This window comes from Magnolia sinica, chromosome 14 (genome assembly GCF_029962835.1).
Source record: "Magnolia sinica isolate HGM2019 chromosome 14, MsV1, whole genome shotgun sequence".
Taxonomy (NCBI): Eukaryota; Viridiplantae; Streptophyta; class Magnoliopsida; order Magnoliales; family Magnoliaceae; genus Magnolia; species Magnolia sinica.
Window position 1 is genome coordinate 45,503,519 of NC_080586.1, and position 16,950 is coordinate 45,520,468.

A 16,950-nucleotide genomic window follows, 5' to 3' on the forward strand; every position below is an offset into this window, starting at 1 on the left:
TAAGAGAAACATATGAGAGTAAGAAGCCCAACTTAGGAACCTTCCTTAGGCCTATTAGGTAGGCCCATTGCCTAGCGTGCAGCGTGCTTGCACGCTACCACTAGTCAAGTGGACCACACCTAGTGAGAGCTATTTTGGATTGTGTAAGTTGTACATTTGCAATCTTTTATTTGTTTTACTTGTGTGCGAGGCTTGTGGGCCCAACATGACGTGGAATTTGTACAATGTTGGCATGTGGGTCTTGGATTTGGGATTGTATTTTGTCTTCTAATTGATGGTGGATGTGAGGGGCCCAGTTGTGTTATGGAATCCACCTTAAATCTATGTATCCTATGTATGCCTTCGTGTGGGACCGTTATCTACTACCAAACCTAATTCTAAGCTCCGCCAAGCTTCCGCACATGTCGTGGTAGACAATCCACACGATTTCAACAGGGAGTGGAACAAGGGGGTCAAAAATCTGGAGATTGGCTATGCTTGCAAGATTATGGGGCCCTTGGAGAGAGAGGAACGATCGTTGTTTTAGAAATCGTCAAGGGAGAGTATTGGATGTGTCTAGGATGGCTAAAGGGCAGGTTGAGGAATGGGCTGTGGCAATAAATCTCTATAGCCAAAGCCCTATTTCTTGGCAATTGTAGTAATATTTTGTTTTGTTTCCTTGGCTTCGGCCCTTTTAATGAGATTTATCGTTGTTCAGAAAAAAAACCTTTTACGAACAAAGTACAAGAATCAATATTATAATATGTTGATGCCAAAAAATGAACATGGTAGTGGATATCCTACAGCTAGAATTATCCTTCTTTCTGTATTATTTATATGAAGCAGGAGTAAGAATAATGTCGTGTTCTCTTTCTATCCATACTATAACTGGAACGTCAGATAGACTGAAAAAATGCTCCAAAATTTTGCTTCAAACAAATCCCCATCATGGACCATGAGATGTAGAAGCATCAACCTTGATCGAAGCTATCACAGACCATTAACTACCTTTATTAGGGTAGCAAAGGACTCACTACAAATAAGAAAGATGCAGTTGAATAATTTTGCAAAATGGGCAGATACTTCAAAACAATAACTTCCTTTGCATGTCCACTTTTCATCATACCAGCTGACCTTTTGCAGGCTGATTCTTACAATTCCTTCTTTTCTGTCATACCTCATTGCTTATTTTTCATGAACATCTCTGTCATGCTGATATTTATGCGATTTCATTTAGTGATATATATATATATATATATATATATATAGTATAAGGAGATGTGTGGACTTAGTTTGTCAAAAGTGCCTCTGTTTCATGCCAAAACTCCTTGCTTTATTTTTACAAACATTTAAGCCATTTCTATGTATTTCATTTAATTAGTCTAAAGTGTGTTCTTTGGAATCAGAAGTTTACTGGCAGGTTTGAATGCTTTAATCCAAATGCCAAATGTTTGAAGGTTCAATCAAAAGAGAAATTCCTTGCACCGTTTAATTACAACTCAACAAGTATAGAAAAGCAATATAGAACGCAACACTTTTAACCATGTCAAATATAAGAAATATGAGGTTTGCTCAAATATATTCCGACATATTACTATAAGATGCATTGGGCATTTTTCAATGACACAAACCTTTGATATGTGTGCGCCTAGGGATGAGGGATGCACCCCCCCCCCCCCAAAAAAAAAAAAAAAAAAACTGAGAGAGATAGAGTTACTTGATAGGGCTCCGCTTGTATGAGGGATGCCCAAAATTTATATATATATATATATATATATATATATATATATATATATATATATATATATATATGTAAAATAAAAATGTGATTGGGCTCTCCAATTGAGATATTTTACTTGTTGTCTTTCCACTATGCGAAGTGAGACTTGTCATATATACAGTTTGGATCACTGGAAGTCGACCCAGATTCAAAGGCTAAATTCCCAATGTATCATAGTGCAAGACGTCGGGATGTATTCAAGCAAACGTCAAGAAATATCTCTGCAAATACCAATTTGCTCAACTCTCTTAAAGGAACAATACAGATAGATAAAAGAAATGAGCACTTCATTATTCTACAGACGTCTGTTCTTGCCAAATATGAAACATGCAGTGATATTAGGAGCATGAAAGATAATCTCACCCTGATCCCTATTTCTCCTGGATGAGAATTACCACCTAAATGGTTACCAGAGGAAGATCCAGAACTCTTATTGAACATGTTATCAGATCCATCTGATTTGTTGTCCATGTCATCGTATTCCATATTCGTATCTTCCAGGTGGGAGGTTGTTTCCTTTGACTTCTTTTCATCCCTGAATAATAGGAGCAAATAGTCAAAATGAAAGCAAAATTCTAAATTCTAACATACGAATAGAAAACCTCCTATTCTACAATTGGAATATAATTTTAACCTTGGTCTTGGGGAAAGGCACTGAATTTTGACCTGCAAGGTAGAAGACAAGACAAGAAATAAACATCATTCCCCAGAATATACAAGCAACATACTTGCCAAGGGAAATCACACAATAGGCATCATGTAAAGTGGGTGTGTTTCAATACAATTAAATTCGTACTGAAAATAAGCCACAAACCCAACGCATATTGAAAATAGATATAAAACCATCAATGAAGCCAAGAAGACTAGGAAAGGTAGAATTAAGAATGATCTCATATGAGCAAGCCTGGGAGTAGTACCAAAAAGAGACAAATGATGTGCAACATATTGATATGGTCCATGTGCAACAAAGACCGAAGATGGCTCATGCAACAATCAGAACATTGGTTAGGGTGGAAAGACCTGAAAAGAGGATGAGAGGAAGGCCTAAAATAACTTGGATTGAAGTGGTAAGAAATGATATGAAGGCCTGTTCACTTAGCGAGTATAGGACCTTAGATGACAATGATTGGTTGAATAGGATCAATAAAGCCCACCTCATATAGTTGAGACAAGGCTCCAATGATGATGATACTAATATATATATATATATATATATATATATCTTACAATCGTGGAAGATACAATTGAAAGTGGATTAGTTTGATTAGGTAGTCTTTTCAGTAGAGTTTTACTGATGGAGAAAATACCAATTGAGTGGAGGAGAAACATCCCAATACTTATTTAAAAGAAAGAAAGTAGATGCACAAGTTGAAAAGTTTTGGGGGATCCAAATTATGAGCCACGCTATTAAGTTTCTGCAGTAGAATAAAGACCAAGACAAGAAATAAGGATAACAGAAAGTTGGTTTGGCTTCATGCTAGGGAGTAAACAATCAAAATTATTTTCTACTAGACAATTGATTAAAAACTAAAAAGCATAAAGAAGAGTGGAAGAATCTGTACACAGTTTCCAAAGATATAGAGAAGCATATAATAGAGTACGTGGGGAGGTTATATGATGGGTGGTGAGGAGGAAAGGGCTCCCCTGAGGATACATCAACATTAGTGAAGAGATACATGAGGGTGTCATTACAACAATGAGACAGCTTGTGGTGATACTAACGAGTTCCTAGTAGCAAAGGGTCTTCATCAGGGTCTGCATTTAGCCTTTTACCTTCTTCCATATTGTTATATACAAATTCACTTCCAGTATCCAGGGTGAGGATGTTTCCTGTGTTATTTATGGATGGTGATGTGTTGGTCGATGAGACTAGAAAGGGAGCCAATGCTAATGATGGCTGTAGGAAGTCTCTAGAGTACATAGGCTTAAAAATTAGTAGAAACAAGATAGAATTTGAAATGCAACTTTAGTGGAAACTTTCATATAGGCAAGGCTTTAGTTAATATAGATAGACAAAAAACAAAATATTCCTTTAAGCGATTTGTTTGGTAACTTTGGCTCTATTATCAAAAGAATTAGGAGATTAATGAGGATGCTCTAACAGAATTAGAGTTTTGTGGATAAAGTGGAGATGTGTGTGCCTCTAGAAAGCTGAGTGGTCATCACAAATGCCTATGAAACTTAAGGGAAAACTATATAAGACAAGCACATGATATGTGGGGGTGGGTGTGGGTGTGGGTGTTGCTTTGCAAATGCATACCAGTACAATAGCTAATTGTCACCTCATCATCATTTGATGCTTTCTTTCCCCTAGCAGTTTGGGGTCAGCTTAAATGGTAGCCAAAATGGAGAACTCATACACAACTTGGTTGACCAATGAATCAGTCAGCGTTCGAGTTGTCGATGTCGCTACAAGTTTCGCTGGCTGGAGATAAAGATATAATATCGTTATCGCCGATAATATCGCCAATAACCGGAAATGCAGGGAAAAAGGGGGAAACATGGAGAAAATGGTGGAATTTTTCAGTGAAACTTCAGGACATGCCTAAATACATATATTTACATATTCAGGAATGAGTTCCATTTTTAAATTAAAATACCAAATTTGCAAAAAAGAATACATTAAATTAAAAGTTTCCATTTAATGGGGGCCAAAAGCATGCATTGACCCAATCAGCAAAATATCATTTTTGGAGATGTCTATTTATGACCCAAAAATAGGAGTAGAGTAGAAATTTAAAGAAATTATCCCCATTCAACTGAACCAGGGCCTGCCTGGATGTTATTTTCTGATACAATGATTTCTTTCTAGCAAAAGCGTCACAATTGTACAAAATTGGTTACGTGCCACAAGTGGACCACACCATGATGATCAATTGGAATGAAAATCAGGTCGATCCACTCTTTTGGCTGGCACACATGTACACTAAGTATTCCATCAGCTGCCCATTGATTTTGAAGTTGTGGCCCACCCAAAAATCGGTTCATCCCAATCTTCAGACTAGGTGATCATTGTGGTGTGTCCCACCATTTTCATGGATCTGATATACTATCAAAGACATGTTTACAGTAAAAACAAGAGGTGAGACGTTCATTGGATGGGCCCCAAAAAGTTTTATGGGCCCCAAAAAGTTTTAAATGGTCAATGTTCATTCAACATTGTTTCCTGTAATTGGTCCACTTAAGATTGGGATATACCTCATTTTTGGTCTCATACCGTAAAATTATCTATAAAAATAGATGAACGGTATGGATGAAACATATACATCATGGTGGGGCCCACAGAGCAATGGCTGGTGGCAGGGGAATAGCCAATCCGTTTCCGATCCGCGCGGACGCGGCTTAGATACTGACAGGTTGAGTAGCGGTCGGCTACTGAAGTGACGTCACCATGTTCTGTAGGCCCCACTACGATGTATGTGTTGTATCCACACCGTCCATCCATTTTGAGATATCATTTTAGGGCATGAGCGAAAGGATGAGGTAGATAAAAATCTGTAGTGGACCCCACCACAGAAAACAGTTGAAGAGTGATTCCCATAATTGAAACTATCCTAAGGCCCGGCATCATGTTATTTGAAATCCAACCCGTTCAAAAGTTAAAAATGACACGAAAGAAGGGAAAACACGAATATTAGCTTGATCTAAAACTTTCATGGCACTTAGAAGTTTTTAATGGTGGGCGTCACTGTCCCACTTCCGTGGCATTTAGATATACCTCATTTTTGGTCTCATACCCAAAAATGGTCTAGAAAAATAGATGGACGGTGTTGATACAACACATACATCATGGTGGGGCCTACAGAACTTGGGGACGTCACCTCGGTAGCAAGTCTCCCTACGCCAGCAGCTAATCCGCGTCGGGGGGTTCTTTATTGCTCTGGGATGTTGTGGGGCCCACCATAATGTTTCTAAAAAATCCACCCCGTTCATTCGTTTTTTTAGATCATTTTAGGACATCAGACAAAAAATCATGTGGATCCAAAACTCAGGGCAGCCGCACGAGAGGAAATAGTGGAGATTCAGTGACCACTGTTTAAACATAATTACCCACTCATTTGGGCCCACCTTGAATGTATGTGGTATATCCATGCCGTCCATCCGTTTTTCCATCTAATTTAAGGGGTTGAGCCCAAAATTAATTCATATCCAAAGACTAAGTAGATCATACCACTGTAAACAGTGGGGATAATGATTTCCACCATTGAAACCTTTATAGGCCCCACAGTGATGTTTATTTTTCATCCAACCTATTCATAAGATCATACAAACATGGATGAAGGGAAAACACAAATATAAGATTGATCCAAAACTTTTGTGGCCCTCCAAATATTTTTCAACGGTAGACATTCAATTCAACTGTTTCTTATGGTGTTGTCCATTTGAACATTGGATATGCCTCAAATTTTTTTTTCTAAAGGCTTAAAATTATCTGTTAACATGTATGGACGGAGTGGATAAAATAAATAAATCATGGTGGGCCTTACATGCGGTGGTCGGGCTGCCTTTATACACACGCGGATTGTTTTCCACGTAATCCGTTGATATACGCTCACTGCAAACCAGTTCGTACGTAACTGGTGCGAACTTTTTGGTGGGCCATCATACATGATGGGAGTCCAAAATCTGAATGGTCCACGTGATGCAACACCCCATGAAACCTGTAAGACCGAACTTTTACTTTGATCCAAAACTTTGGTGGGCCATGAAAGAAGAAAAATGTGTCATCTATTGATTTGCATTTCTCTTTTCTATAGCCCACCAGAGTTTTAGATCAGTATGAAATTTGTCCCTACGAGGTTTCATGTGATTCTGCATCACATGGACCGTCCGGATTACACTACCATGACACGTGTACAAAGGTGCGCATGTGCGTAGGTGCGTAGGTGCGCATGCCTCATCAGGCAGGTATTTCTTTAAGAAAAGAAAATAAAAAAAATCCCGATATCTATTACGGGTTTTTCTTTACGAAAAAAAAAAAAAAACCCCCTAAAATTTCGTGGAAGAGAGATCTCCGCCGAAGAAATGAGATTTTTGAAAGAGGATTGATGCAGAAAGGGGATTTTCATACCTGAAAATCCGAACGGAATGGCACCCGGCGCTGTTGATCAATGCGTTCTTCCGAGATCTGACTTCCGATCCGATCAACAAGTAGGCGACCTTCTCGATTCCGATATTTTTTCCGAAAGAAGGGTTTTCTTTTTTCCGATTTTTTGAAAGAAGGGTTTTCTTACCTATTTATTCGATTTACGGGTTGTTAGCCACAGTTTTCCCATGATACGGATCGTGGTTGGTAGCTACAGTGCGAAAATCTCGATATTATCGGCGATAATCCAAGATTTTCGCCGATATCACAGATTTTTCACCGATATCTGCGATATTTCGTAGATAATCCGAAGAGAAACGAAATAATGGGGTTTTGGTATCGCAAGACTAGCGATACCGATATTATCGGCGATATTTCGATAATATCGCCGACAACTCGAACACTGGAATCAGTATTCAGTGAATTGACCTGATGACCCACCCTAGTTTCTTAAATCCTCAGTACCTCTAGTAATAACTATGAAAAATAAGAGAACAATTATTGATGGGGACATCTCGCGCACACGTACCCCCCCCCCTTACGCACGTACGCAAGGAGGAGGGCCCCACCATCGATCTGGATCGATGACGACATCCATGGAAGGCCTCCTAGTTGGAGGACTGTGTTTTGGTTCCTTGGAGTGGACCCGATCGTCATGTGGATCCCACCATTGGATCTCATGATTGTGGCCCACTACTCTAGATGATCTAATACTTTGAGTTTTGCTTATTATTGTTATTAGGAATATCATGGACGGTTTAGATTGCTTTGATTAGTTGTTATTTTTGTTACTTCATCTTTAAGAAATAGGGTGCGCACATGGCATGGCTTTTGAGGTACAGGTTTTTCTTATAAATAGACAACCCCTTATAGATTTTTTCTCATTGAAGATTATGAATAAAATTCTGCATTTTCCTGCTTCTCTAATTCTCTGAGTTGTGGAAATCCAATTGGGTGCAAAACCCTCCCTTCTTCGAAGGGCTAACTACCGCAGTGCGAAGCCAAACCGATCTCAAATCGCCCTCATCCCCTACCATCAATATTCATTATCTCTCACATCCGTCCACGCTTCCAATCCACCTCTTGTTGTAGCCGATCCTTCCTCTACAACAGATTTGCAGAATCAGGCCTTACAAGAGAGCTAAAACTTCGGCAGATCACTGTGCGTAGACCGGACGTCGGATCGACCTGAAACTTAGTGTGTGGGTGGCCCACCCGTGGCCGACCAGACCCAAGCTGACTTTTTTTGGGTTCGTGGGCCCCACACACGTGCGGGCAGGATCCCACGCACGTGCGTCTGGACCCAGCTGTTGTCCACAGGTGTGGATCATCCCAGGTCTGTCTCTTTCCTTTATTTCGCTCCTCTCTCACCTTATTTCCCTATCCCTAACCCTAGCTAATCCTAAATCCCAAGTTCTATTCCACCTTTGCAAACCCTAGGTTTTCCCAATTTGAAACATGTGAATCCCTTGGATTGGGAAATAATCCTTTGTGTGGATGATTCTACTCTCCTTTAAGCATTGTTTGGTCTATAATTTTAATTGATTCAGCCCTAACATGTGTAGGCTTGGACCCTTGTAGATTCCCCTTATTGAATGCTTGACTTTATGTGGGATGTGGAATTTTTTTGTAATTGTTTTAAAATTATATGATCTAAAGCCTGAAATCTTGTATAAAATATTTAATTTTCATGCCCTGCATCAAATTTGGTATCAGAGCCAAGTTTTTTCATAGGGGATTGCGTTGCATGTTTAGGGTTTAGTCTATTCCCATTTATTTTGCATTAAATTTCATCATATAGGGCTGTTTAGGACTCATAATTCACAGTATGAGCTGCTAAATTATTTTTTTTGTCAAAAAATTCCCAAATTTCGTGGCTGAATTTTCTGTTAACAGACTATTTAGGCGGTTTTGTTGCTAGAATTTTAGTAGCATTGTGTAGTTTCCCTCATATAGAGTCGTATAGAATCATTTTGTCCCATTTAGGCCCATGTAGTTGTGCTAGAGGGTCTTTGACTTGAGTGAGTAGTTGTATGCCCACGCATACTGGTCGTGGTTTTGGCTTGCACCCTACACTAAACATAGAGCAATTGCAAGAATCAATGAACAATATAACTTGGCAATTTGAGTCTTTGGGTAGGCGGTTGGAACAACATATTGACCAACGCTTTGAACAACTTAATGTGCGTGTTACCCAATTAGAGACCTCTGCCCGGGCAAACCCCACCATTGGGGAAGATGCCCCATCTCAAGCAGGTGGTCAGGAGGATATACCAAGGAATGGAGGTGGCCAAGGAATTGGTCATGGGCGCATACCCGTGCACCCACACCACGAGTGGCATTATGATCATTATGACCCAGATGCGCAACTCCTCAAGAGAGTTAGAGTAGAGGCCCCTACATTTGATGGCCACTTGGACCCTAAGGCTTTTCTAGATTGGTTGGCGGATATGGATCACTATTTTGAGTGGTATGACATGCCGGATGTTCGTCGGGTCCAATTCGCCAAGATGAAACTTATGGGCCAAGCTAAGAGGTTTTGGGCTACTGTAGAGCGAAAGAAAGAAAGGTCGAGGGAGCCCCCAATAGTTCATTGGGGGGAAATGTCGTAAGGAGAAGTACCTCCCTTTCTCTTATCACTTGAAGTTGGTTGAGGAATGGCAATCTCTTCGACAAGGTTTCCTGAATGTGGCGGAATACATTGAGAAGTTCGAAGAGTACTTGACCCGGTGTGAAGTTGATGAGGATCCCGTACTCACTCTTGCTCGATTTAAGACGGGCCTCCATTTTGACATTAGAAGAGAATTGCTCGCCAAGGACAGAGACACTCTTGAATAGATGTATCAAGTAGTGTTGAGGTCGAGCAATACCTCAAAGCATCTGTGGGAAGGCGATTTGAGTCTCGTGATTCTGGCGCTAAGGCCAACCCTTCTGGGGATAAACCTAGCACTAAATATCAGTACAAGCCTTCCAGTAGTTCTCAGTCTAGGCCCAAGGATGATAAGGGTAAAGAGATTGTTGGATCTAGCTCGCGCAGAAGCGATGCGACTAGGTGTTTTAAATGTTAGGGGTTTGGTCACTTTGCCCACCAGTGTGGCACGAAAGAGGGAACTAAGGTGTTCCTTATTGAAGGGCAGGTAGAAGCAGTGCCCCTAGAAAGTGACAGTGAGGAGGAAGAATATGAGCCAGCAGAAACCCCTAGTGATGAGGAAGAGGGAGCGCAACAGTCCGCGACCTTTGCAGTTATGTGTTGCGCCTTTGTAAAAACAAAGAATACCGACGATTGGAGCCGCAACACGATCTCCGATACTTACACAAAATGTGGTGATAAGAGCTGCAAGATAATAGTGGATAGCGATAGTTGTACCAACGTGGCATCAACTGGCATTGTGAGCCATCTGGGCTTGAAACTTGAAGCACATCCTCGACCCTATAGAGCATCTTGGGTTGATGAAACTTCCATTCCAATCTCGCACCATTGTCTTGTTCTTATTCAGTTTGGATCATATAAAGATACGCTTTGGTGTGATGTTATTCATATTCAGTTTGGGACATATAAACCTAGGAAGCCTATTGATCTTGTCCCTATGCCCCTGTCCCATAGGCCATCAAAGTCTGCAGAGTCTTTTGTGCATCACATACATTCATTGCATCAAGAATCAGGCGAAAGATCATTGCTAGTAATGAACATTACAAACCTTCTGTAGACCAACATAAATGTTTCAAGGAATTCAATGTAGCGGACTCTGTGATGGTCTGCATCAAGCCAGAGCGGTACCCTCAGGGAGCCGTTTGTAAATTACACGCGCGTAGCGCTGGACCATTCAAAATTATAAAATGAAACGGTCTCAATGCGTATGTGGTAGATCTTCCACCTTCCATGGGAATTAGTTCCACATTCAATGTGGAGGATCTAGTTGCTTTTCAGGAGACCTCTGATTCATTGTCCAACCTTTCGCCTAACCATGCTGATTCTCTCAGTGATGTCAAAGACTGATGACGAGTCTGGAAAAAAAAAAACTATCCTGATTCCCCAGACCTTTCCTTTGATCCATGGCCTCTTCCTGACCCGTCTTCCCAGCCTCTACCTCTCATACCTTCCCTCCCCACACCCAGAGAAGAGAAAGAATACTCTGGACTATCAGCTAGTATCAACGTCGGACGATGGGTTTCAAAAGTACTTGGTTAAAGTGGAAGTCACGCCCAGCTTCAAATAATACGTGGCTCACTGAGGAGCAGGTTCAATGAGTTGATCGCGACATCTTGGAGCGGTTCAGGAGTTTTGTTTCGCCAGTGGCGAAATCTTCGCAGCCGGGGAGAGTTGATGGGGACATCTCGCGCACACGTACTCCCCCCCCAACGCACGTACGCAAGGAGGAGGGCCCCACCATCGATCTGGATTGATGACGACATCCATGGAGGGCCTCCTATTTAGAGGACTGTGTTTTGGTTCATTGGAATGGACCCGATCATCATGTGGATTCCACTCTCATGATCGTGGCCAACTACTCTAGATGATTTAGAACTTTGACTTTTGCTTATTATTGTTATTAGAAATATCATGGACGGTTTGGATTACTTTGATTAGTTGTTATTTTTGTTACTTCATCTCTAAGTAAGAGGGTGTGCACGTGGCGCAACTTTTGATGTTTAAGTTTTTCTTATAAATAGGCAACCCCTTGTAGGTTTTTTCTCATTGAATATTATGAATAAAATTCTGCATTTTCCTACTTCTCTAATTCTCTGAGTTGGAAAAATCCAATTGGGTGCAAAACTTCGAAGGGCTAGCTACCGTGGTGCGAAGACAAACCCATCTCAAATCGCCCCCATCCCCTACCATCAATATTTATCATCTCCCACAGCCGTCCACACTTCAAATCCACCTCTTGTTGCAGCCGATCCTTCCTCTACAACAGATTTGCAAAATCGGGCCCTGCGGTAGGGCTGAAACTTCGGCGAAGCACTGTGCGCAAACCAGACGTCGAATCAACCTGAAACTTGGTGTGTGGGTGGCCCACCCCTGGCCGACTAGACCTAAGCTAACCTTTTTTTTGGGGTTTGTGGGCCCCACACACGTGCGAGCAGGATCCCACGCACGTGCATCTGGACCCAGCTACTATCCACATGTGTTGATCATCCCAGGTTTATCTCTCTCCTCTATTTCACTCCTCTCTCACCTTATTTCCCTAACCCTAACCCTAGATAATCCTAAATCCCAAGTTCTATTCCACTTTTGCAAACCCTAGGTTTTCCCGATTTGAAACATGTTAACCCCTTGGATTGGGAAATAATCCTTTGTATGTGTGGATGATTCTACTCTCCTTTGAGCATTGTTTGGTATATAATTTTAATTGATTCAGCCCTAACATGTGTAGGCTTGAACCCTCGTATATTCCCCTTGTTGAATGCTTGACTTTATGTGGGATGTGGAATTTTTTTGTGATTGTTTTAAAATTAGTATGATCTAAAGCCTAAAATCTTGCATAACATATTTAATTTTCATGCCCTGCATCAATTATGAACACTGATTTTGAGTTACAAGTAGTCATGCATTCTATTTCTCACATCATCATCATCTGATGCTCTCTTTCCCCTAGTAGTTTGCCGTCAGCTTAAATGGTAGCCAGAATTGAGAACTCATACACAACTTGGTTGACCAATGAATCAATATTCAATGAATTGACCTGATGACCCAGCCTCGTTTCTTAAATTCACAATAGCTCTAGTAACAACTACCAAAAATTAAGAGAGCAATTATGAACACCAATTTTGAGTTACAAGTGGTCATGCAATCTACTTGTAGGTAATGAAATCCCATCATTGCAATAATGCATGCGCAAAAGTTAATAGAACAAGCATATTTATTAGTCTCAGACCAATTCACATGAGAAATTGAAGAGGCAAACCACAATCAATAGGAGTCCAAGATTGGGCCAAGATGCCATCAACCCACATCTCACATGTGCACCCTCCGCACGTGTATACAAGAAAAGGACCATTTTCCCTTTTTAGCCCATCACTACTTTCCTCTTTCAAATCTCTACCTTAGGAAATTTCCTTATTCTTTTGTATCTTTATATTAGGCAAGAGGTAATTTTAGATTATTTTTTTTTTCTTATTTAGGTGCTTTCTTAATTGCAATGCTTTCTTATTAAGGTAGTTTCCTATTTTCTCAAATCTTGACTAGCTAGAAATTCTATCTTTAGATTCCATAGCTTTTATTATGTATTGTAAGGATTGATTATAAATAAGGCCTATGGCCTATGGAATAAGACAAGTTAATTGATAATTTCTTTGAGTAATTCTCATATTTCTCTATGGTAGTTGTTGAAGGGGAGGAAGTGATCGCTAATTCAATACTAGAGAACTATTGAGTTTGCTCATAGTCTTACATTCGTGGTCTCTAGCATTCAGCTAGAGAATTGTTGGGTTTTTTCCCGCGATCTCTTTATTCTTTTCTTTGATCTATTTGCTTCTCCTTTTGAGGTTTGCATTAAATTGGTATCAGAGCAAGTTCTGCTCTTAGGAAACTGAAAGAAGGTAATTTTCTCATCTCAATCCAACCTTTCATCTTTCCCCTTCCTCAATCCTTCATCTTCCATTCTCTTTTCTTTCCCTTTTTTCCTTCACAAAAATCACCAAACCCTAAACCATACCTTTTCCTTTTGTTTTTCCCCCAAACCCTTCGAACCCTAATCATATGAAAAAATAAAAAAAATAAAAAAAAATTGTTTACATCCTCTTCCAACCAGGGTGTGCAGTATCATTTACGTATCGGCGGGATCCCCCCTAACCCCCCCCCCCCCCCCCCCCCCAAAAAAAAAAAAAATTTGTATGCATAATGGCCCCGTAATGGTCCAATAACGGTCCAAAAACAAGTTATCATTAGTTGTCATAAGGATTCTGACGACACCCAAAGAGGAGGCCCAAGAAGAATGGTTAAGAACCAATATTTTCCCTAAACGAGTATCACGTGGTGGAAAGGTTGTCAAAGTCATTATTGATGGAGGCAGTAGCATGAAAGTGACCTTACAAAGCACGGTGGACAAGTTGAAACTGAAACCTCAAACGCATCCCAAGCCATTCAAGATTGTGTGTGAATGACACGTTCATCCCTGTAACTAAAAGGTGCGTAGTTACTTCTCTCTGGGTCATTACAAAGAAACACTTTGGTGTGACATCATCCCAATGAAGGTCACACATATATTACAGGAGCGCCCGTGGATATACAATAGAGATGTAACTCATAAGGGTTGAAAGAACACATATAGCTTTATGTACAAAGGAAAGCCCATTACTCTTAACCCTATGAAGGATGACGAATTTGAAGAGGCAAAGCTGACTTCCATAGTGTTGAGTATGGCCCGATTCGTGGAAGAAAGTCTTGAATTGGGAATCATGTATGCTCTGGTAAGATGTAAGACCAATCCAGTTGGTAATGTTGTTATTTAACCACCTGAGATTCTGGACATTCTGTCCCAATTTTAGGATTCGGCTATTGATGAACTACCAAGTGAGCTTCCACCCATGTGTGACATTCAGCATGTGATTGATTTGGTACCTAGAGTGTCATTATCAAATCTTCCAATATATCGAATGAACCCGACAAAGCATGCAGAGCTTTGTCGATAGGTAAAGGAATTGCTAACAAAGGGTTTCATTCGTGAGAGCCTCAACCCGTATGTCATGCCGGCATTGTTCACACCAAAGAAGGATGGCAGCTGGGGTATGTGTGTTGATAGTCGTGCCATCAACAAGATAACGGTAAAGTACCACTTTCCCATTCCACACCTAGATGACATGTTGGATATGTTGGTGAATACTCCAATCTTTTTAAAAATTGATTTGCAAAGCAAGTACCACCAAATAAGAATTTGTCTTAGAGACAAATGAAAATTTGCTTTCAAGACAAAGGATGAATTATATGAATGGCTAGTCATGCCTTTCAGCTTAAAGAATGATGACGTAAATTCTACGGCCATCCATTGGCAAATTTGTCATCGTATACTCCAACGATATCCTCATCTATAGTCATTCACGAGAAGACCATTTGGACTATCTTCGCCATGTGACGAGAGTATTACGCCATGATAAACTCTACATTAATTTGAAGAGGTGTACCTTCACGAGTTCTAGTGTGGTTTTTCTGGGGTTCGTCGTTTTAGCAGAAGCCATGAAGGTTGATTATGAAAAGACACAGGCCATTGTTGAATGGCCTACTCCCATAAACATTCATGAGGTTCGCAGTTTTCACGAGTTTGCGATGTTTTATCGAAGATTTATTCAAAACTTTAGTTATATCATGGCGCTCATTACTGAATGTATGAAATCCGGTCCCTTTGAGTGGACTAAAGCAACAACAAAGGAGTACTTAGTCAGGAAGGGCACCCTGTCGCCTTTTTTAGTGAGAAACTGAATGAGGCGAAGTAAAAATAGTCCACCTATAACAAAGAATTCTATGTGGTAGTACAGTCATTGTGCCATTGGCGTCAATATCTTTTGCCACCAGTACTCAAATTGTTGGCGAAAATTCGATAATATCGACGATATTATCGATGTCGCTAGCCCTGCGACACCGAAAACCCCTTTTTTCATTTCTCTCCCAGTTATCGGCGAAATATCGGCGATTTTTTTGATATGGGCGATATTATCGAAATGCGGGCGATATTATCGGGGTTGCGTGAATAAATCGGAAGAAAAATCTGAATATCAGGGCTGAAATTGAGTGAATATGTAAAAATTGGGGTAAAAAATTCAGAGTGATTTACGTACCTGGTTAATCGGAAGTCGGAACAGGAGGAGCTTCTCGAATCTCAATCGATAGAACCGGTACAGATTTAGGGATTTGAAATCTCCCGCAAAACCCTTCGTATCTCACCATCTCCCCGCAAAACCCTCTTTAGGGTTTTTTTTTTTTTTTGGGGGGGGGGGTTTCCCTCCATCGAAAAACCCTCTCGTAGTCGCACAGGCCTTTTCTAAGGTTTTCGTAGGAAATCGGTTACCGAGTACGCTCTTATCGTACTGACTAAACTCAGTTGGGCCCACCTTGAATGTATGTGGTCTATCTACGCCGTCCATCTGTTTTTCCATCCACTTTAAAGGGTTGAGCCCAAAATTGAAGCAAATCCAAAGATCAAGTGGATCATACCATACGAAATGGTGGGTATAATGATTTCAACCGTTGAAACCTTTCTAGGCCCCACCATGATGTCTGTATTTTATCCATTCTATTCTTCCATTTTTACGGATCATTTTAGGGCTTTATCCCAAAATCGAGAGGGATACGAATCTCAGGTGAACCACACCACAGGAAAATAATAGTGATTGGATATCCACCATTTAAATCCTCCTAAGGCTCACTGTACTATTTATTTGACATCCAATCTGTTAATTAGGCCATACAGACCCAGATGAAGGGAAAAAAACAAAGATCAGCTTGATCCAAAACTTTAATGGCCCCCAAAAAAATTTTAATGGTCTAAGTTCATTCAACATTGTTTCCTGTAATGTGGTCCAATTGAGATTAGTATATACCTCATTTTTTATTTTTTTTTATATCATAAAATGATCTATAAAAATAGATAGACGACATGGATGAAACACATACATTGTTGTGGGGCCCACAAAGCACCGACCACCAACCATTGGCCAGTGGTAGTAGCCAATCCATTTCCGCAGCGGATGGGCGCGCAAATCAGGTACCACCCGGTCCGTTCGAAGCTCGGTACAGGGGAAGGATCCAAGGGCCACTGAGGGACCACCGTGATGTATGAATGAATCTTATCCACACCGTCCATCCATCTTTTCATATCATTCTAGAGTACTGGACCAAAAATAAAGCATATCAAAGGCTTAAGTGGACCACCATAAGAAGCAACGATGCTAAGGACGCCCACCGTTGAAACCTTCCTAGGGCCCACTGTATTGTCTATTTTACATCCAACCCCTTGATATATTCATATACACCTGGATGGAGTGAAAAAAAATATATATAATCTTGATCTAAAACTTTTGTGGCCCCTAAGAATTTTTCAACGGTATTAATTTAATTACCACCGTGTGGCCCATTTGAGATTTAGATGTTATATATTTGTTGAATAATATT

General features: G+C 40.5%; 1 protein-coding gene across 4 annotated transcripts in view; it reads right to left on the reverse strand.

Annotated features, from left to right (window-relative positions):
* Positions 1-16,950, reverse strand: part of LOC131225186 (uncharacterized) — a 59,240-nt gene that overhangs the window by 27,748 nt on the left and 14,542 nt on the right. For all 4 annotated transcript variants that reach the window (XM_058220651.1, XM_058220649.1, XM_058220648.1 and 1 more), the window contains 2 exons: positions 2,394-2,425; positions 2,123-2,294 (listed from right to left, as the gene is read on the reverse strand). In XM_058220651.1, the coding sequence (XP_058076634.1) occupies positions 2,123-2,294; positions 2,394-2,425 (204 nt within the window). The remainder of the gene's footprint in view (positions 1-2,122; positions 2,295-2,393; positions 2,426-16,950) is intronic.